The sequence below is a fragment of the Elephas maximus genome, chromosome 13, assembly GCF_024166365.1.
Source record: "Elephas maximus indicus isolate mEleMax1 chromosome 13, mEleMax1 primary haplotype, whole genome shotgun sequence".
In the NCBI taxonomy this organism is placed as follows: domain Eukaryota; kingdom Metazoa; phylum Chordata; class Mammalia; order Proboscidea; family Elephantidae; genus Elephas; species Elephas maximus.
This window is the reverse complement of record NC_064831.1, coordinates 23,249,006-23,272,717: the sequence shown is the minus strand read 5'-3', so window position 1 is coordinate 23,272,717 and position 23,712 is coordinate 23,249,006. Positions and strand designations below refer to the sequence as shown.

The following is a 23,712-nucleotide window of genomic DNA, read 5'->3' as shown; positions in this document are numbered from 1 at the left end:
ATCCTATAGAGCGGTTCTGCTCTGTAACTCATGGGTTTGCCATATGTCAGAATCGACTCAACAGCATAACAATATCGATTATCTTAATAAACATTTCTGTTAGGCCAGAGGGGAAATTTTTATATTTATATTATATATAGAACATTGAGAAAAGATAAGTAATGTCCCAGTTGCAAGCAGAGTTAAAGGTATTACTAAGATTGCATATTTCTGCATAGTATGGAAAGTAATTGCACGATAAACATTATGATTGGATTGAGGTTTAAGTTTAATTCCTTATGTCATGAAGTTTGTATCTCATTAGTAAACCAATTAAGAATAATGAGAATGTGTAATGTCTTACCCTGTTTGAGAGGCATACCATAAATAGAAGATAGTTATATTATGATATTCATAGAATGAGTACTCTTGCACGCAGCGTGGAATGTAAAGTGACCAGTGGACAGTCTTTGAAGGGATTTGAAAATTGTTGGTATCCAAAATCCAGCATCTCTTTAAGTAGATGCTTCTATTTTGTGAAAAATATTTTTCTTCGAGCCATGGGTTATGTAATTGTATAATTTGAGGTAGATAAGGTTTGAAAATGTTTCCACAGACTCCAGTAGTCCCTTAAGCCCAATTGAGGGGATAAATAAAATGAATGTTGTGGAACACTGTTCTTAATTATGATTCTTGGCCCATAATTACATGACAGATTTTGGCACACACATGCATATATACACATAAACACATTCTTTTCAAAAAACTCATTAAACTCAACTAATCATGTGAAAAGTATCACTCACTGTATTCACGATTTAATCTGTGAAAACACAGAATGGAAAATAAATAAAGAAGCTGCCAAGAGGTGATAATAAATTACACAATGGTTAGAAAAATAGAAAATAATACCCCATACCTACCTACTACCAGTTGCTGTCAAGTCAGTTCTGACTCATGGAAACCTTAGGTGTTTCAGAGTAGAACTGTTCCATAGGATTTTCAAGAGACACCTCTGGGAGGGTTCAAATTGCCAGTCTTTTGTTTAGTAGTGAAACACTTAATCATTTGTGCTACCCAGGGACTCCTAAATAATCCATAATAACCCCCAAATTATCTGGATTCATAAATAACTACTGGTTTAATTTATTACCTGAAAATAAAAAGTACTTGTTCATCTGTCTGTCTGATTAATCCTTCTATATACATGGAACTGGAGGCTAAACTTTTAATAAGTTGACATGCACAGACTTGTAGCAGTGTTTTTTCATAAGCCACAGCCTTAGCATGTAACCAAGATGTCAGTGTGGCCTCATCATATACAGTTTGTTTCCAGTTAAAGCTATGGGTTTTGGAGTAATAGAGCATGATTGCCTCTTCTGATTCTTTGAACTTCTTTCTTTTTCTTTTTTTTTTGTATAAATAAACACTTTATTTTAGGACAGTTTTAGCTTTATAAAAAAATTACCACCATAGTTCAGAGTTTCTCTATACTGTATACACAGGTTCCTCAATCATTAATATCTTTCATATTAGTTCAGATATTGTGACATTTGTCTGGTACATATGTCACAATATTTATACATTAATATGACCTAAAGTCCATATTTTATTCAGATTTCTGTATTTTTTGCCCGTTGTCCTTTTTCTGTTCCAGGATCCCCTCAGGACACCACATTACACTTAGTTGTCATGTCTTCTTAGGCTCCTCTTGGCTGTGACAGTTTCTGAGACGTTCCTTCTTTTTGATGACCTTGACATTTTGAGGATTACTGGTCAGGTATTTTGTAGAATTCACCTCACTTGGGATTTGTCTGATGTTTTTCTCATGATTAGACTGGAGTTATGGCTTTTTGGGAGGAAGACCATGTAAGTAAAGTGCCATTCCCATCATACCATGTCAGGGGTAGGACTGACACTGTTGATGTTAAGCTTGATCACCTGGGTGAGGTAGTGTTGTCAGTTTTCTCCACTCTAAAGGTACTCTTTCACCTGCCTTTTCACACTGTACTCATTGGAAAGAAGTCACTATGCACAGCCCACACTTAAGGGGCAGAGTATCTACAGAAGTTATTTGGAATTATTGTGCATGGGAGAAGTGTATGTTCTTTCCCATTTATTTTTAATTAAGTAATTTATACCAGTATGGTTATTTATGTTATATTTGGGTTATAATTCAATACTACTTTATTTTGTTGCTCAAATTGTTTCAGCTTTAGCCATGGGGACCTGTTTCAGTTGGCTCCTGGGTCCTTTTGACATACTCCCATCATGGTTTATTTATTTTTATATTTTGAGCAGTTCCTTCCATCCTGCCACTACGAGATTCCTGATGGGTTTTGTTTGTTTGTTTATTTAAATCTCTTCTTCTTCCACCCCTCATGTTAGGTGAAGATACTAGCTCTTTAAAATATAGTTATGTAACTAATAAAATTTCCAGCACTTGTCTGTCAGTTTGTCATACAGTGGTGGTTTGCATGTTATTGTGATGCTCAAAGCTATGCCACAGGTATTTCAAATACTAACAGGGTCACTTATGATGGACAGGCTTCAGCAGAGCTTCCAGACTAAGACAGACTAGGAAAATTGACCTGGCAATCTCCTTCTTAAAAATGAAAAAATGGCCAGTGAAAACCTTATGAATAGCAGCAGAACATTTTCTCATATGGTGTCAGAAGATAAGCCCTTCAGGATGGAAGGCACTCAAAATACAGTTGGGGAAGAGCTGCTTCCTTACTGTAGAGTCAACCTTAATGACATGGATGGAGTCAAGCTTTCGGGACATTCATTTGCTGATGTGGCATGACTCAAAATGAGAAGAAACAGCTGCAAAAGTCCATAATAATCAGAACACGGAATGTACGAAGTATGAATCTAGGAAAATCAGAAGCTGTCAGAAATGAAATTCAATGCATAAACATTGATATCCTAGGCATGAGTGAACTGAAATGGACTGGTATTGGCTATTTTGAATTGGACAATCATGGTCTACTGTACCAAAAACAGGAATGACAAATTGAAGATAAATGGCATCACATTCATCATCAAAAAGAACATTTCAAGATCCATCCTGAAGTACAGTGCTTTCAGTGGTATGATTATATCTGTACACCTACAAGGAAGACCAGTTCATACGACTATTAGTAACATTTATGAACCAACCACTAATGCCACAGGTGAAGAAACTGAAGATTTTTACCAATTTCTGCAGTCTGAAATTGATTAAACATGCGATCAAGATGCATTAATAGTTACTGGTGATTGAAATGAGAAGTGGGAAACAAAGAAGAAGGATCAATAGTTGGAAAATATGGCCTTAGTGATAGAAATGACACCAGAGATCACGTGATGGAGTTTCGCGAGACCAACGACTTCTGCACTGCAAATACCATTTTTCACCAACATCAATGGCAAGTGTACACATGGATCTCACCAGATGGAATACATAGGAATCAAATTGTCTGCATCTGTGGAAAGACTATGGAGAAGCTCAATATCATTAGTCAGAACAAGACTAGGGGCCGACCACGGAACAGACCATCAGTTGCTCATATGGAAACTCAAGTTGAAGCTGAATAAAATTAAAACGACTCCACGACAGCCAAAATATGACCTTGAGTATATCCCATCTGAATTTAGAGAGCATCTCAAGAATTGATTTAATGCCTTGAAAACGAATGACTAAAGATCAGATGAGTTGTGAGACAACAACAAGGATATGCACGAAGAAAGCAAAAGGTCATTAAAAAGACAGGAAAGAAAGAAAAGACCAAATTGGATGTCAGAAGAGACTCTGAAACTTACTCCTGAAGGTCGAGTAGCTAAAGCAAACAGAAGAAATGATGAAGTAAAAGAGTTGACAGAAGATTTCAAAGGGTGACTCAAAAGACAAAGTATTATAATGAAATGGACAAAGACCTGGAGTTAGAAAACCAAAAGGGAAGAACACAATTGACATTTCTCCAGCTGAAAGAACTGAAGAAAAACTTTAAGTCTCGTGTTGCAATATTGAAGGATTCTATGGGTAAAATATTCAGCGATGCAGGCAGTATTAAAAGAAGATGGAAGGAATACACATAGTCACTGTACCAAAAGAATTGGTCAAGTTTTAGCAATTTCAGGAGGTAGCATATGATCAAGAACTGATGGTATTGAAGGAAGAAGTCTAAGGTGCACCGAAGGCATTGGCAAAAAACAAGTCTTCCGAAATTCACAGAATACCAATTGAAATGTTTCAAAAAAAGGATTCAATGCTGGAAACACTCACTCGTCTGTGCCAAGAAATTTGGAAGACAGCTCCTTGGCCAACTGACTGGAAGAGATTGTGGAAATTATCTAAAAATAACATCAACATCAGACACAGGTAAAATTTTGCTGAAGGTAATTCAAAAACATTTGCAGCAGTACATTGATAGGGAACTGGCAGAAATTCAAAGCAGATTTGAAGAGGACATGCCACAAGGTATATTACAGCTGATGGCAGATAGATCTTGGCTTAAAGCAGAGAATATCAGAAAGATATTTACCTGTGTTTTATTGACTATGCAAATCCATTCAACTGTGTGTATCATAACAAATTACAGATAATAATGCAAAGAATGGGAATTTCAGAACATTTAATTGTGCTCATGAGGAACCTGTATATAGACCAAGAGGCAGTAGTTCAAACAGAACAAGGGGATACTGCATGGTTTAAAATCAGGAAAGGTGTGCATCAGGGTTGTGTCCTTTCATCATACTTATCCAAACTGTATACTGAACTGTATACTGTATACTGAGAAGCTGGACTATATAAAGAAGAACATGGCATCAGGATTGCAAGATGACTTATTAACAAACCATGATGTGCAGATGACACAACCTTGCTTGCTGAAAGTGAAGAGGACTTGAAACACTTACTGATGAAGATCAAAGACCACAGCCTTCAGTATGGATTTCATCTCAACATAAAGAAAACAAAAACCCTCACAACTTAACCAATAAGCAACATCATGACAAATATTGAAAAGACTGAAGTTGTCAAGGATTTCATTTTACTTGGATCTACAATCAATGCCCATGGAACCAGCAGTCAAGAAATTAAATGGTGTATTGCATTGGACAAATATGCTGCAAAAGGCCTCTTTAAAGTGTTAAAAAGGACTTTAAGGAGTAAGGTGCCCCTGAGCCAATCCATGGTATTTCCAGTCGCCTCATATGCATGTGAAAGCTGGACAGTAAATAAGGAAAAGCAAAGAATAATTGATGCCTTTGAATTTTAGTTCTGACAAAGGATATTGAATATACCATGGACTGCCAGAAGAATGAATGGATCTGTTCTGGAAGAAGCACAGCCTGAGACAGAGTGTACATGGCGCCTTACACAGATGCACCATGCTGACCTTCTGAAATGAAGACCCCCCAAAAACTAAGTAAAACAGATACAAATATCAATCCTGGAACCCTAAACATCAAACGAAGGGATAAAGAACAAGGTCAAACACCAAGTGAAAAAAGAAACTGATGGAAAACAGAGAACGGGTAAAGATAGAGTAGATAAAATCATGGAAAACACAGACAAAACCAATGAAAACATAGCCAAAATCAAGCAAACACAGATAAAGCAACAGAAGAATTCAAGAAAATAATACAGGAGCAAAACATCAAAATAAACAAACAATTGGAAGGCAATGGGAGGACATCTATAAAACCTTAAAAGAAAAAAACTGCAAACTTAGATTAATATATCCTGTAAAGCTCTCTCAAATATGGCAAACTTAGAACATTTCCAGATAAAAAAAATTAATGGATTTTGTAAGAACCAAACCCACAGGAAATATAAAGGGTTAGAGAATCAATAACATCAGACAACAACTGGAATCTAAGACACGGGACAGCATCAGCCAGATACAAGCTCAGGAAAAGAATTTTCAACAATAAAACAAAGCCAAAAGACTTAAAAAAGGGAAAGAGATATCAATCTGTAAATGACGATAATGTCAGAACAATAGAAGGGAAATAAATGGTTTAGGTGTAGACCTTTCAAATGGAGAGAAAGTCAAGGTAATATCAAATAATAAAAGACTGGTCCAAGTTTAGGAAGATAAGGGTAAGTTTCAAGGTAACCACAAAGAAAGTTAACAAACCTACTCATCAGAATAAAAAGGAAGAAAAACATTAAGTGTCAGTAAACACAAAATATGTAATGACAAAGGAGCCCATGGCACAGTGGTTCAGAGCTTGGCTGCTAGCCAAAATAACAAAAGAAAATAGAGGAAAATCCACAAAGAAAAGGAACTCAGCACAGGAAAGTAAGAGGAACAAAGAAAATGTCAGCACCAAAAAAAAAAAAAGAATAAATAAAAAATTTAAAAAAGCACAACAATATGACAGCAAGAAACTCATACCTACTGATAATCACATGGAATGTAAATGGCTTAAATACACCTGTAAAGAAAAAGAGACTGGAAGAATCGATAAAAAAAGCACTATTCATCAATATGTTATCTACAAGAGACACACCTTAGACACAAAGACATAAATGTATTAAAAATCAAAGGATGTAAAAAACTATATCAAGCAAACAGTAACCAAAAAAAGGGAAGAAGTAGCCATACTAATCTCAGATAAAATAGACTTTAAGACAAAATCAACCGTGAAAGACATGGAAGGGCATTATATAGTGATTAAAGGGACAATCTGCCAGGAAGACATAACCTTAATAATATCTATGCACCCAATGACGGGGCTACAAAATATGTAGAATAAACTCTACAGCACTGAAACGAGAAAAAGACAGTTCCACAATAATAGTAGGAGACTTCAACACACCACTCTCTGTAAAGGACAGAACATCTAGAAAGATACAGAAGATCTAAAGGTCAAAATAAGCCAAGGTTATCTCATAGACATATATAGAACACTCCATACAACAGCAGCAAAGTATAGATTCTTTTCCAGTGCACATGGAATATTCTCCAGAAAAGACCACATTTTAGGCCACAAAACAAACCTCAATAAAATCCAAAACATTGAAATAATACAAAGCATTCTGTCTGTTCACAATGCCATAATAGTAGAAATCAGTAACAGAAGAGCAAGGAAAAAAAAAATCAAACGTGTGGAAACTTAATAACACCTTCCTTAAAAACAACTACGTAATAGAAGAAATCAGAGAGGTAATCAAAAAATTCCTAGAAACAAATAAGAATGAATACACATCATACCAAGCCCTTCGGGTCCATCAAAGGCAATGCTCAAAAGTCAATTTATAGCAATAAACGCACAGATCCAAAAAGAAGAATGGACCAAAATAAAAAAGTTAGCCCAATAACTCAGTCAGATTGAAAGAGAGCAGCCAAAGAAGCCCACAGGCACCAGAAGAAAGGAAATAGTTAAGAGCAGAGCTGAAATAAATAGAGAACAGAAAAACAATAGAAAGAATCAACAAGACCAGCAGTTGATTCTTCGAAATGATAAACAAAACCAACAAACCACTGGCCAAACTGACCAAAGAAAAACAGGAGAGGAAGCAAATAACCCAAATAAGAGATGAGATGAGGGACATTACAACAGACCCAACTGAAATAAAAAGGATCATAACAGAATGCTATGAAAAATTGTACTCCAACATATTTAAGAAACTAGAGAAAATGGAAAGATTTCTAGAAACACACTACCTACCTAAACTAACATAAACTGAGATAGAAAATCTGAACAGACCCATAATAACAGAAGAGATTGAAGAGGTAATTTAAAAACTTCCGAGAGAAAAAGCCCTGGACCAGAAGACTTCACTGGTGAATTCTACCAAACATTCAAAGAAGAGCTTTCACCAGTACTACTCAAACTATTTCAGAGCATGGAAAAGGAAGAAATACCCCTGAATTCATTCTCTGAAGCCAACATAACCCTGATACCTAAGCTAGGCAAAGATAGCAGAAAAAAAGAAAATTACAGACTAATACGTCTCATGAATATAGATGCAAAAACTCTCAACAAAACTCTAGCCAAATAGAAATCAGCACCATAAAAAAAACAAAAAAACAGTACACCATAACCAAGCAAATTTCATACCAGCTATGCAAGGATATTTCAACATTAGTAAGTCAATCAACAAATCTACCACATAAGGAAAGAAAATAATCACATGATTATCTCAATTGACACAGAAAAGGCGTTTGTTAAAGGCCAACACCCATTCCTGATTTAAAAAAAAGAAAAAAAAACCCTCAATAGAATAGGGATAGAAAGGAAATTCCTCAACTGAATGAAGGACACTATACAAAACCAACAGCCAACATCATTGTCAGTGGAGAGAGCCTGAAAGCATCCCCTCTGAGAATGGGAACAAGATTGTCCTTTATCACCACTCATATTTAACATTGTGCTGGAAGTCCTACGTAGAGCAGTAACGCAAATAAATAAATAAATAAATAAAGGGCATCCAAGTTGGAAAAGAAGTTAAACTATCCCTATTTGCAGTTGATATGGTCCTATACATAAAGAACCCCAAAGACTTCACAGGGAAACTACTGGAACTAATAGAAAGATTCAGCAGAGTAGCAGGATACAAAATCAAGTCAATCAACTAGATTGACAAAATCAAGTCAAACCAATTGAAAAATTGGTTTGATTCATATACACCAACAAAGAGAACATCAAAACGGAAATCAAGAAAATAATACTATTTATCATAACCAATAAAAAAACTTAGGAATAAATCTAGCCAGAGGTGTAATGTGAAAAAACTATACAAAGAAAAGTACAAAACACTATTGCAAGAAACCAAAAGGGACGTACATAAATGTTAAAACATACCATACTCATGGATAGGAAGACTCAACATTGTGAAAAAATCAATTCTACCCAAAGCGATCTGCAGCTATAACACAATCCCGATCCAAAGAACAACAGCGTTCTTTAACAAGAGGGAAAAACTAATCACCAACTTTATATGGAAAAGAAAGAGCCTGGGATAAGCAAAACATTATTGAACAAAAAGAACAAAGTAGGAGGTCTGCTTGATCTTCAAAAAAAAAGAAAGCTCATTGCAAATGAGCCGATTCCAACTCATAGCCACCCTATAGGACACAGTAGAACTGCCCCATAGGTTTCCAAAAAGTGGCTGGTGGATTCAAACTGCCAGCGTTTTAGTTACCAGTGGAACGCTTAACCACTGAAACCACGGTAGTCAAAACACCCTGATACTGGTACAGTGACAGGCACATAGACCGATCCACAAACCCAGATGCAAATCCATTTGGCTATGGTTAGCTGATCTTTGACAGAGGACTGAAGCCTATTAAGTGGGAAAAAGACAGTCGGTTTAACAAATTGGTGCTAGCAAAACTGGATGTCCATCTGTAAAAAATGAAACAGGACCCATATCTCACACCATGCACAAAAACTAACTCAAAATTGATCAAAAATCTAAATATAAAACCTAAAACAGTAAAGATAATGGAAGAAAACATAGGGACAATGCTGGGGGCAGTAACACAAGGCATAAGTAGAATGCAAACCATAACTAACAATGAACAAATACCAGAAGATAAACTAGATACCTGGGTGCTCTTAAAAATTAAACACTTAATAATCATCAAAGGTCTTCATCAAAAGTATTGAAAGAGAACCTACAGAGCGGAAAAAAATTTTTGGCTATGACATATTCAACAAAGGTCTAATTTATAAAATCTATAGAATACTTCAACACCTCAATAACAAAAAGTCAAACAATCCAATTAAAAAATGGGGAATGATATGAACAGACACTTCACCAAAGAAGACATTCAGATGGCTAACAGTCATGTGAGGAAATGCTCATGATCACTAGCCATTATAGAATTGCAAATCAAAACTACAATGATATACCATCTCACCCTGACATTAATGCCTTGAATCAAAAAATCAGAAAATAAAAAAATGTTAGGTTGTGAGAGATTGGGACTCATTATGCACTGCTAGTGGGAATGTAAAATGGTACAACCACTATGGAAAACAATATGGCACCACCTTATGAAACTAGAAATAGAAATATGATATAATCCAGTAATCCCACTTCTAGGATCCTATCCTAGAGACATAAAAGCCGTCACACAAATAGACAAATGCCCACCCATGTTCATTGTAGTACTATTCACAATAAGAAAAAGATGAAAACAAAGTGCTCATCAACAGATGAGTTGATAAACTATGGTACATACACACAGTGGAATACGACACAATGACAAAGAACAATGATGAATTGGTGAAACATCTCAAAATATGGATGAATCTGGAGGGCATTATGCTGAGTGAAATAAGTGAATCACAAAAGGACAAGCATTGTATTAGACCACTGTTATAAAACAAGAAAAAGTTAACACATGGGAAGAAAATGATGTTTGATGGTTAAGATGGAGGGGAGCACTGGGAGTGGAAATCACTAACTGAATAGGAGAAAAGTGTTAGTTTTGGTGAAGGGAAAAACAACATACACTAAAGGGGATGTCAGTACAACTCTACCAAGGCTAACCATAGAAGCTTCCTAGACACATTCAAACACCTTGAGAGACCGAGTTACTGAGGCCGAGGGCGTGGGATCATGGTCTTGGGGGACATCTGGGTCAGTTGGCTTAACATAGTTAATAAAATGTTCTGCATCCTACTTTGGTAAGTAGTGTCTTGAGTCTTAAAAGCTTGTGAGTAGACACCTAAAATACATCTATTGTTCCCATCATGTTAGGAGCAAAGGAGAATGAAGAAAACCAAAGAAACGATGAAATTATTAGTCCAAACGACTAAGTAAATACGTGAACCACAGCCTCCACCGTCCTGAGCCCAGAAGAACTAGATCGTTCCTGGCTACCACCACTGACTGCTCTTTTAAGGATCACAGTAGAGGGTCCCAGACAGAGTGGGAGAAAAATGTAGAACAAAATTCAAATTAATAATACAAAACAACAACAACAAAATACCAGACTTACTGGCGTGACAGAGACTAGAGGAACCCCTGAAACCATGGCACCCAGACGTCCTGCTAACGCAGAACTGAAGCCACCCCCAAAGTTCACCTTTTAGCCAAAGATTAGACAGTCCTATAAAACAAACAATAATACATGTGAGGAACACGTTTCTTAGTTCAATCAAGTATTGGAGACCAAATGGGCAATACTTAATCAAGAGCAAAGAAGAGAAGTCAGGAAGGGACAGGAAAACTGGAGGGATGGACTTGGAGAATCTGGTGTGGAAAGGGAAAGGGGAAGAGTGCTGACACATTGTGGGGGTTGCAACCAACGTCACAAAACAATTCGTGTATAAATTTTTTGAATGAGAAACTACTTTGCACTGTAAACTTGCACCTAAAACTAAAAAAAAAAAGTATAGCCAGAATGCTCCTTGAAAACGAGGATGGTGAGAATGCATCTCATGTACTTTGAACACGTTATCAGCGGGGATCAGTCCCTGGAGAAGGACATCATAGAGTAGATGGTTGGCAAAAAAGAGGAAGACCCTCAAAGAGATGGATTGGCACAGTGGCTACAACAATGGACTCCAACATGTGAGGATGGCACAGGACCAGGCATTGTTTCATTTCATTCTGTTTACATAGGGTCCGCTATGAGTGGGACGTGACTGGATCGCACATAACAACAACAAATAAAGTATATTTGTTGCTACTATTTATAACTACATTATTTCCTTTGATAAAATTCCACTTATATAGTGTTTTTTTTTTTTTTTTTTTAGTGTAGTATTCAGAAAGAAAGGAATATCCCATCATCCTACACTGATCCTTTATGTTTTCTTGTATCTTGGTTATGTCTAGGAAGGAGAATTTTGTAATCAAAGCATTTCAGAGTCAAAGACCTTTGTACTTGCTTAGTCCACATGCAGCTGAAAGTGGTGCAGGCCCCATGCATTACTCATGTTGGCGTGTGCCAAACTGCATTCAGGTCTGAGCAAACCTTTGAGCATTGTTGTTGTATTTTCAACATGGAGCAACTAAGCAAAGAAAAAAAAAAAAAAAAAACTTTGGACTCGGATTCCTGATTTGAGAGAGAAGATTAAGACAATATGCTCAAACACACCTGTTTTAAAATGGAACTTGCTATCTTTGTGCTGACAGTGTGGCCTCTAAAGGGTCATGTAAAAATAAGACTATGTTCTACAGTTAATGGAAAACTGAGCTTCCCTCTTTAGAAAGAAATTTCTGGAGTTTTCCTTTAGTGCTGGAAAACATTACATCATACAGCTGTATAGCCTGGTACATTCCTTGCATATCTTCCCATATTAGTAATGACATCGGTTCAAGTTTAGGCAAGTGAACAATAGAAGGCTGGTTGTAAAAAGACATTTGATATAAAACATTATTTTCTTTAGTCATTTGATCACTTTGCGTAAGTGGAGTGAGTTACTTTCTTAAATTAATATCAAATTTCCAAGAAACAAAAAATAATATACTTATGTATTGGAATCATTGATAGATTTCTTGAAGTAAAACAAAATAGCATAGACAAATGGATAAAACATTGGAATGAGATAAAAATATGAAGATTCTAATATCGATACTGGCATTAAGTGCCTGACCTAATTAACATCATTTAACCCTTCTTATTCTGCTTGTTTTGTATGAGTGATGCTCTCTTTCCAAATTATAAGATTGCATATTTTTAAAATACAGACAGAAGAAACCATGCTATGTGCTAATTGTTTTAGTTCCTTGGTTCCTTGGAAGAAAGTGGCTATATCCAGCAGAGCTCTTAAATATATTTTAATGTGTAGAGATGACTAAATTTAATGCTTATTGGATAAGCTAAAAATATAATTTCCATTTTTTTAGGTGGGAAAAATCCCTGAATTCAAGCACATGAGCATAAACTATATGGGATGTCTTTAAATTTTAAAATGTCTTTGAATTCCTAATGTAGAGAAAAGTGAACTATTAATTAAATGTTCTTATTAGGTTACCTGCAGCACAGACATGAAAACACATATTGACACAAATGAGAATAGAAGAAAAGAGGCCAGGGGATATTTGATATCTTCGCATTCTTCCTGGTGTGCATTTCATGTGTTTTTTGTCAACCCACACTGTTGTTATTAACAAATATGATTTTTTTTTTTTTTTTTTACTGTAGAGAGAAATAAAGGAATGTGGAGATGGCTAGAGGGAAAAGTGCCTGATAAATTGTAGAAAAGGCCAATTCATATTTTCCAGGATAAATGGTTTTTAGATATAATTTGCAAGGCTTAAAGAACCTAAGATGCAGTATATATACCTTATAGTAATATATGTATGAATGGTCATAAGAAGATAGATAATGTTTTACTTCTATTATGGACAGCTTTTGGTGGAATTATAATAACCAGGTTTCATTCTTGGTTATACCATCTAAGAAAAATCTCTTAACCTTATTGTCTCCTAGTTTCCTCAAATGCAGTATACTCTGTGACTCCATTTGCGTACCTTCTACTCATTTTTCTACCAGTCTGGTCCTCCTGCCCCCCAATCACACATACTGAAAAACAACTTTCTGTGCTGTTGGTATCTCTCCTATGTAACCACGAGGGTGTTTGTGAGCATGAAATGAATAATGTGTTGGACATTTTGGTTGACTCCTCAATATTCATTCCATACCAGATGATTGATTTGTTCAGAAATTGTCAATACTGTGAAACTTCTGAAGAAAAGAACAGCACGAAAGTCCTCTCACATAAAAGAGTACCTCAGGAAGAAATACTCTTTATCCTTTATCATTTGGAAACAGTGCATGGAACTGCTACCACCACAGCACAGGCAACGTGAAGTTGGAGTCCACTGCCACGTGGAAAGTGTTTGAAACCAGGGCTTTGAGCCCGTTCTAAACAGTTCAGTCATGGCTGACAGAAGCAAGACAGGGCTTCAGACTGGTTCGAAGTGGTTCAGTCATGGCCGATGGAAACAGGGGCAGTACAGGAGCTGCATAGCAACCAAATGTCACTTTTTTCCTTTAATTTTTATTGTGTATTAGGTGGAAGTTTACAGAGAAGGTTAGTTTCCCATTCAATAGTGTTCCGTGGCCTTGGTTTCATTCCCCACGATGCGTCAGCACGTCCCCCGTTTCTGTCCTAGCTTCTTCGTTCCCTTTCGTCCTGATTTTCTGTTCCTTCCTGCCTTTTCATCTTAACTTTTGGGCAAATGTCACCCTTTTGATCTGGTATGATTGATTGTTCTAAGGAGCACATTCCTCTCAGGTGTTATTGTTTATTTTATGGACCTGTTTATGGTTTGGCTGAAAGATGGTCTCTGGGAATGGCTTCCGTTCCCATTCAGAAATGTCTTAGGGTCATAGTTTTGGGGTTTCCTCCAGTCTCTGGTAATATTTGTGAATTGAATTTTTTTTTTGTTTTACAGTTTTTCTCCCTGTCTGTTCAGGATATACTGTGTGATCCCTGTCAAAGCAGTCAGTAGTGGTAGACAGGCACCATCTAGTTCTTCTGGTCTCAGGGTCATGAGGCATGTGGTCCATTAACCCTTTGAACTATTTGCTCCCTACAGTCTTTGTTTTTTTTTTCACTTTCCTTTGCTCCAGATGGTAAGAGACTGATAGATGTATCTTAGATGGCTGCTTGTAAGCTAAGAGACTGATAGATGTATCTTAGATGGCTGCTTGTAAGCTTTTAAGACCACAGATGCCACTCATCAAAGTCGGATGCAGAGCATTATGAACCATGTTGTGCCAATTGATGTAGGTGACCCCCGAGTCTATGGTCCCTTGCCTTTGAGCCTGGTAACTTCATCCCATGAGGTGTTTGGTTATGTCTAAGGGGTTGCCCTGATTGTGGCCCTTGTGTGCTCTATTGTCTGTATTGATGTATAAGCAGCACCTATAGTTATTTATGTAGAAATACCTTCCACAAAACCTATATCTGCAGGTGGGTGTGTTCTCTTAGCCCCTTCCTCACCTCTTGGTTTATCTATCTGCCTATGTATCCATTCGTCAATTAGTGTTCGTTAATACTATTCTGGCAGGATTGTCTATGGTATAGTAATTGCCGTTGTTCTTGCATTCCTCTCAGTGTCCTCCTATGCCTTAGTCCTGTTTTGCTGACTTTCCGCATATAGTGTACTGCCTTTCCCTTCACCAACATTAACATGTGCCTGCTATCTATTTGGTAATATCGACCCCGATTCCCTGGTAACCATCAATTTTTTTTTCCTGTGCATAAACCTTTTCTTGTTTCTTTATAATAGTGGTTTCATACAATACTTGTTCTTTTATGATTGACCTATTTCACTCAGGGTAATGTCCTCCAAATTCATCCATGTTCTGAGATGTTTCATGGCTTCATCATTAGTCTTTATCATTATGTAGTATTCCATTGTGTGTATGTACTACAGTTTGTTAATCCATTCACTTATAGACGGGCCCTTAGGTTGTTTCCATCTTTCTGCTGTTGTGAATAATGCTCCAATGAATATATGTCTGTGTCATAGCTTTTATTTCTTCAGGACATATACCTAGCAGTGGGATTTCTGGGTCATATGGTTTTTCTATTTTTTTTTTTTTTAAAGAATGCACTGTAACATTTTCCATAGTGGTTGTACCATTTTACATTCTCACCAGCAGTGTATAAGATTTCCAATCTCTCCAGCATTTATTATTATTATTTATTTTGTTAGTGCAGTACTGTTGGGGTGAGATGATATCTCATTTTAGTTTTTATTTGCATCTCTCTAATTTTTTTAATGGGTAATGGGAAACCCTGGTGGTATAATTGTTAAGAGCTATGGCTGCTAACCAAAAGGTCAGCAGGTCAGATGAGCCAGGCGCTCCTTGGAAACCCTATGGGGCAGTTCTACTCTGTCCTATAGGGTCGCTAGGAGTCAGAATTGACTATATGGCAATGGGTTTACTTTTGGTTTTTTAGTGGCTAATGAGGAGCCCTGGTGGCATAGTGGTTAACAGCTCAGCTACTAACCAAAAGGTTAGCAGTTTGAATCCAGCAGTTGCTCCTTGGAAAACCTATGGGGCAGTTCTACTCTGTCCTACAGGGTCGCTATGAGCTGGAATCAACTCCACAACAACAGATTTGGTTTTTCATGATTGTTAGCATTTCCTCAGTGTGTTAGCCATCTTAATATCCTTTTTGGTGAAGTTTTGCTAAAGTGTCTCTTCGTATCCTGTGCCCATTTTTTAAATTGGATTGTTTGTCTTTTTGTTCTTGAGGTGTTGAAGTTTTCTATAAATTTTAGAGATTAGACCCTTGTCAGATGTTGTAGCCAAATTTTTCTTCCCAGTCTGTAGTTTCTCTTTTTACTCTTTTGGAGAAGTCTTTTGATAAGTATACGTGTTTAATTTTTAGGACATCCCATTTATCTAATTCATCTGCTGTTTATGCATTTTTAGTTATGTTTGGTATTCTATTTATGCCAAGTATTGGGGCCCCTAGAAAGATCCCTATTTTCTTCTTCTGCGAGCTTTATAGTTTTAGATTTTGTATTTAGGTTTTTGATCCATTTTGAGTTAGTTTTTATGTATGGTGTGAGGTATGGGTCCTGTTTCATTTATTTACCAGTGGACATCCAGTTTTTCTAGCACCAGTTGTTAGAGGCTGTTTTTTCCCCATTTAATGGACTTTGGACCTTTGTCAAAGATCAACTGACCATAGGTGAGTGGATTTACATCTGGATTCTCAATTGTGTTCCACTGGTCTATATCTCTGTCGTTGTATCAGTACCAGGGTGTTTTTACTATTGAGGCTGTATAGTAGGTTCTGAGATCAGGTAGTGTGAGGCCCCCTACTTTGTTCTTTTTCTTCAATGAAGCTTTAATTATCTGGGTCCCCTTTTCTTTCCATATAAAATTGGTGGTCAGTTTGCAACCAGATCTCTTGCATGTAGACTTTTGACCCCAGTAGGAAACAGGCAGTGGTACCCCTCTAGAAGATGGCGGCTGACCACTCTGCTTTGAGTGTGTCTTTCTCTCCACGGTCCTGCCAGTAATCCAGTCTCCCATATCAGGAAGTTTTCAGGAGTGTGATGCAAAGATTGGATTATTTGCAGGACTGTGGAGAGAAACACACATTGGAAGCAGTGCGATGGCTGCCATCTTTGAGCAGGCCACCACTGCCTATTTTCTACTCGGTCAGAAGCCAAGGTACAAGAGCTTTGGTTGCTGTACAAAGCATATGCTGCCCTTGTTTCTGCCGGCCATGACTGAACAGCTTAGAACTGATTGGAAGCCCTGCTTGAAACAATGTGAATCTAATAATGTACAAGCAGTTGTTGGGAACTACAAAAATACAGAAGATATTATTCCCTCAAGAATCATGCTGTCTGCATTCAGCTTAGTTGGAAATATACACATAGATATGAAAAGCTATACAATAATTGCCAAACAGTATATTTATTAGTTTGTGTTCATGAGAGTAAGGTGAGGTGTTTGAGACAAGGTTTTTGATAGGAGGTGAGCTTAAATCAAATGTTAAAGGACAGGTTGGGTTTACATTAGTGGAATGAGGAATGAAAGAATATTCCAGGAAGGGGGACTGATTTTGAACCAGTGGATGGAGGCATGATAAAATTTGGTAGTTGCTTTTTTTTTTTTTTGCAGGGAGGGCTAGAAAATGGTGTTGATTGACACATACAGCTCAAAGCTGGAAGAAAGAAATCAGGCTGGAAATTTCAAAATGACAAAAATTAGTGTTGTCATTTCATTGCTTAGGAAGAATGTACTTGTAAAGAATTTTATATCAAGAGACACAATAATAGCAGTCCTTAATCGATCCAAGGAAGTTTATTTTGTAATCAGTCAATTCTGTTTTCTTGACTTAGATGAGAAAACTCGTAGGCAGGTTTGAACACTAATTTGCATCCTAATACTCAGTCTTCCCACGTAAACACTCATTCTCTTTAGAGTTTTCATATTTTGAAAAGGGATCTCTATTGGCTCTAAGGAGGTTACAGTTTCTCCTGCAGTGAAACGGAAAATCTCATTACCAGTCCTCAAGTCCCTGCAGCTGATATTAGAGCTGATAACATTATGAGAAGCCATTTGAAAAATCTGTGTAATCTCCTGCACCTTTGGAAGGTTCAGCTAATTGATTTTAATTTTATCCTTTAATGTTTTGGACTTTGACCGATTTCTATTTGAAAGGGTTTTCAATATCAATTCATAGTATTTGTAAATTTTTCATGAACTTCTTACTATCTGTCATGTCTCGCCTACGGCTCTTTTATCAGCGGATTATATGATAGTTAACTCAGAAAAGACTTCCTGGTAGATAAGAGTTGTGATTTCAATACAAATCCAAGCCTGTTGCATGTGAGTTTGCTGTATATACAATTAATATCATTCAAGAAATTGACAGTTTTACCACATTGATACGAAACAGATGGTAGACGCTTAAGTATAATTTTACTCTTCCTTGTAATTGTAATGGATTTTTTAATGTATTGAGAAAATGCTTATTGATGGTAAGACTTTATGCATAGTAAAACAAACCAAACAAAAGCAAACAAACAAAAGGCAACACAACACATTCAACTGGCTTTCAAGTAAGTGCTTTTAAAAAAAAAAAAAAAAGTACTCTTAACCAGCTACGAACTTAGTCAAGATTCATTATTTAAAGTCAAATAGAATGAAACATGGTAAATTTTCCTCTTGTAAATAAAAAGTGACAATAATATATACTGAAAAGGAAAAGGTAGTTGTATCTTATAGCTCTATATGTTACTTACTTAATTCATCTGATAACAGAAACTTGTTTTACCTCTTTTTTCTTGTCCCCCCACCCCCCTGCCCCGTCCAGGAGGAGAACATACGCTGTATGTTTCTTGGGAAAAAATCAGTTTATAAATGTCAGCCTAATTATCACTCGATGGCACTAGTTTTTTGTTTTTTTTTTTAATTATCCTTAGACTGTCTCTCTGGCCCTATCGTTTAGTATTCCCACACTCCTTTGCTTAGGCACAAGGATAACATTGTACACTATTCAGATAATGTTCTTTGCTCGTTTTGTCTCATTGTCTGTACTGCTTTGCATCTGTCTAGATTTCCAGTTGCAGGCTGCTTCTGAACAAGTAAAATGTCTCTTTACTTTTATTTAAAATAAAATAACGTGGAGTTTTTAGAACAGTATTTCATGCATTTGGTAAAATAAAATAACGTGGAGTTTTTAGAACAGTATTTCATGCATTTGGTAAAACTAGGTGCTAAAATACTATGTTTTTGTTTGCTTTTATTTTTTATGACAAATATCTTTTGGGGTCCTGACAATGTCCACTACTTTTCATTTAATCCTGTTTGGAAAAGCCATCTTAAAGTTGTGGATTTGTCTCAAAACACATAGCCTTTTCTAACAAAAATTACTCATTCCTTTTCTAAATACTTAGCAGAGTTTTCTTTTCTCTTACAGCCAGCAGTCAGCAGAGGACCTTGCCCGAGTACCTGCCAACTCCACTAGCAATATCCTGAATCGGCTGTTGGTCAGTTACGACCCTAGGATAAGGCCAAATTTCAAAGGTTGGTTTTTTTTTCCCACAAAGATCTTCATTCTTTGAAGTTTAAAAATTAGTATGATCGGTATAAAGTCATTGCTTGGTGATATTATAAAGAAAAAGAGATGGAAAGTGGTATTTCAGATCGATGTGTAACCGTGCTGTAACGTTCTTCAGTTCAGAGTAATTTAATACCAAAAACATTCAGTGATAAAATATTAATTCTCAGAGTTCTTAGTTTAAAAAACGAAAGGATCTACTGTGAATTAATAGAGTACCTCTGTAATTTCTTTTTTCTGTAATGAGTGTTCTCAATACTGAGAATTCTTCAGTGGTTTAAAATATAGGCTCAGAATACAGCTCTGGCTTTCATTCGCAGACAAAAAAGTTATAATTTGCAGCCAAACGACCATTTACTCATTTAGGGATAAAGAACCATTGTGATATGTCCTTAGATTCTTTTCTACTTTGTGTTCGCATTTTACATTGATAAAAATTTCCCTTCACTGCCCTGCGGAATAAAAATGGTCGTTTGGTTTTTAAAAGCGTGTTAACTTTGTGAATAAAAGTGACCATGTTTTCTACAACACAGATTGTTTCTGCTCCAACCAAATATTACCATTTATCACACTTTCAGGAACCAAAGCCATACTTGCAATAAAATAAAAGTTGTGAGCAAATTGCACAGACCTTTTTTTTGTTTTTTTTTTCCCCCTTCTTGATCAATTAGGAAAGGTTATATGAAAACTCTCGCTGGAAAACAGTAATCCTTGTTGCATGGTTAAAAGACAGGTATTAAAGTATGTCAGATTAACATTATAAGGCTTGATTTTTTTTTTTCCATCACAGGAAAAAAAAAAAAAGGCCAGCAGCTGCTTCTAGTCAACTGAAGCTATACAGCTATGTTGTAAAAGCAGGGGGTTTTGTTCATTACCAGAACCTATTCGGTTACTTTCAACAGCAGCCATCGTCTGGGTTGTCACGTGTCTACAGTCTATTGACTCACCACCTGTTCTTCATCAGTCAGTAGTTCTGTGGCTAAAAGGCTAACTTCACATTTTTCCCTTTGTTGCCCCAACCAGCAGCCGACAATTAATTAAAAAAAGAAAGCAAGAAAGAAATTTGCAACATTATACATTAGTTCTCACTCCATGAACTTTCAGATTATCCTCAAACAGGTCAGGCAAAACCTTCATAATGATCCTGTTACATGTCTGATTAATTCTGAATTTTCATGAATTAGAAATTAAAATATAGTGGCCTACCTAGAGTAATGTTAAGCAAAATTTATTGAACATAGCTTTACCAAGAAAGAATTTGAAGTGTGATTAGAAAAATGCAAAAGAAAAAAAATCATATTTTTAAAACTTACTTTTTTTAAGAATAACTTACATTTTCTTAAAAAGGTAGAAATAAGTAAATGCATCAACATAATTTAAAGATTTTTCAAAGGTAATCATGTTATTCCCAAAGTATTTACAATTTAAGGAATAAATATTTTTGAGTACAGTATAAAATACAACTTAACTTATTTTTAATTTGTATTATGGTCCCAATTTAGAAATGTAAGTCACTAGTGATTATAAACATGGCATACTGAGAAGATTTACAATTTTATATCCCATGTAGATTTTGGAAAAAATATCAGATTAAACGCATAAACCACAGAAATGTTCAGATTCTGCCATGTTTTTTACAGCTACTAAATATATTCTTAAATTTTTATTTGTAGGCATTCCAGTTGATGTTGTAGTCAACATTTTTATTAACAGTTTTGGATCCATTCAAGAAACAACAATGGTAAGATTACTATTAGTTTAATATTTTCAGTTATCAAAATTTTAACCATAAATAGGTTAGTGAAAATAACTTTAAAACTGAAAAATAAGAATAAGTTTAAGGAAAAGTCATATTCTTTCATAGTATAAAATATCTAAATTGCAAGGTTTAGTTAAAGTAATGATTTCTAGTGTGCATGTAATTTTTCAATTCAAATTTAGTCTTAATGCTGCATTAAATCTTAAAAATTTGGAAAAATTAATGTACTCCCCCTGAACATCTAATCAATATTACCTGGGAAAAATGTATGTAGTGCAGATTCTTGGGCAATATTTTTTCCTAGTATTTAAGTATTCATAGTTTTTTCTTCTTCCAGTTTCCTGGGGAGAGTTGTTTTCTGTGTTGTGGTAATTTTGTGATGTGTGGAGCAGAGAATTGTAGAAAGCATAGAGGAAAATTGATTTTAATAAAATAGAGCAGTGGAGCTGTCTGTAAAGATTGTGCAACAGGGGCGAAGGGAAGAGAAAGGCCAGTGAAGAGTGGGAAGGAGTGGCAGGCAGGCAAAAACTGTGAAAGGAACAGAAAAAAGAGGTTTGGAAAAGTGGCTAGTTGGAGTCCAGGGGAAAAAAGTGTCAGTATTACCAGTTGCCGTAAGTTGATTTGGACTGATGGTGATGTGTGTTTCAGAGCACAGCTAGGCTCCGTGGGGTTTTCAAGGCTGTGTACATCACTAAGCCTCTCTTTCTAGGCACCTCTGGCTGGGTTTGAACTGCAAACCTTTTGGTTAGCAGTCAAGTGTTTAATTATTTGGCCACCCAGGTACTCTGGAGTATCGGTATTAAAAAAAAAAAAAGTTGCTGTTCAGTCCGACTCGAGCAAAAGAGTAGAACTGCCCTGCATAGAGTTTCCAAGGAGTACCTGGTGGATTCGAACTGCTGACCTTTTAGTTAGCAGCTGTGGCTCTTAACCACTACGCCACCAAGGTTTCCAAGTATCAGTATCAAACTGAGTATAGACACCTTATATATAAAGTGTCAGTAGACTCCCTGAGTGATGTGTGATATAATTACCTCTCTCAGCTTCTCAAAAGACCAAAAGGCATTCAATGAAATCTACCTGCATTTCAGGGTTTTAGAATATTAGATTTGAGCCCTTTTGACCAACCACATACTGAAATGGTACTTCAGGTGTGAGACAGAAGACCCAGGGTTTTTTTTTTTCCTTTTGAGATACTTATATTTTTATTAAGTAGTAGTATAGGATTTGGATTTCAAACCTAGTCATAATTGTTATACCAAAAAAAAAAACAAACCAAACCCACTGCCGTCGAGTCAACTCCAACTCATAGCAACCCTATAGGACAGAGTAGAACTGCCCCATAGGGTTTCCAAGGAGCACCTGGTGGATTCAAACTGCCAACCCTTTGGTTAGCAGCCTTAGCTCTTAACCACTATGCCACCAGAGTTTCTAACAATTGTTATAAAAAAAAAAAAAAATAGCACAGTATAATTTCTCAGGAATTATCTCAGAGAAAGAATCCTTCCCCAGGGACTGGCTGAACTTCATCCAAGACAGATTTGTTTGTTCTTCTGGCCGTCCCTGGTATATTCAATATTCTTCGTCAACACCATAAATCAAAGGCGTCAATTCTTCTTAGGTCTTCCTTATTCATTGCCCAGCTTTCACATGCGTATGAAGCAATTGAAAATAAGAACATCATGCTTAGTAAAGTAGAGGGTCATCGAAAAAGAGGAAGACCCTCATCAAGATGGATTGACACAGTGGTTGCAACAATGGCCTCAAGCATAACAATGATTGTGAGGATGGCGCAGGACTGGTCAGTGTTTTGCTCTGTTGTACATAGAGTCGCTATGAGTTGGAACCAACTCAATGGCACCTAATAACAACAAAGAAAAATGACTTAAAATATTTGCTCCTTTATTTCTAGTAGCAACACCATGTGTGTGTGTTTGTTATACTGTGGTGGCGTGTGTGTTGCTGTGATACGGGAAGCTTTGCCACCAGTATTTCAAATATCAGCACAGTTACCCTTGGTGGATAGGTAGCAGCAGAGCTTCCATATTAAGACAGGCTAGGAAGAAGGACCTGGCAGTCGACTTCTAAAAAAATTGGCCAGTGAAAATCTTATGAATAACAGCAGAACATCATCTGATATAGCGCCAGAAGTCGAGCCCCTCAGGTTGGAAGGTACTCAAAATATGAATGGGGAAAAGCTGCCTCCTGAAGTAGAGTCGACCTTAATGACATGGATGGAGTCAAGCTTTCAAGACCTTCATTTGCTGGAGTGGCTTGACTCAAAGTGAGAAGAAACAGCTGCAAACATCCATTAATAATCAGAACCTGGAATGTATGAAGTATGAATCTAGTAGAAACATATTGTGGTATAATAGCAGCTGCATAGCGCATTTAATTTATGACAAATATCTCTATGTCTAATTTTGATGAGAATGTTATTTTATGTGTTTATACATATACAGGAAATCCTGGTG

The 23,712-nt window shown here is 36.4% G+C and overlaps 1 protein-coding gene across 1 annotated transcript in view; it reads left to right on the top strand.

Annotated features, from left to right (window-relative positions):
- GLRB (glycine receptor beta) overlaps positions 1 to 23,712 on the top strand; it is a 145,697-nt gene that overhangs the window by 53,727 nt on the left and 68,258 nt on the right. The window contains exons 3-4 of the mRNA XM_049905738.1: positions 19,342 to 19,448; positions 21,156 to 21,223. Of these exons, the coding sequence (XP_049761695.1) occupies positions 19,342 to 19,448; positions 21,156 to 21,223 (175 nt within the window). The remainder of the gene's footprint in view (positions 1 to 19,341; positions 19,449 to 21,155; positions 21,224 to 23,712) is intronic.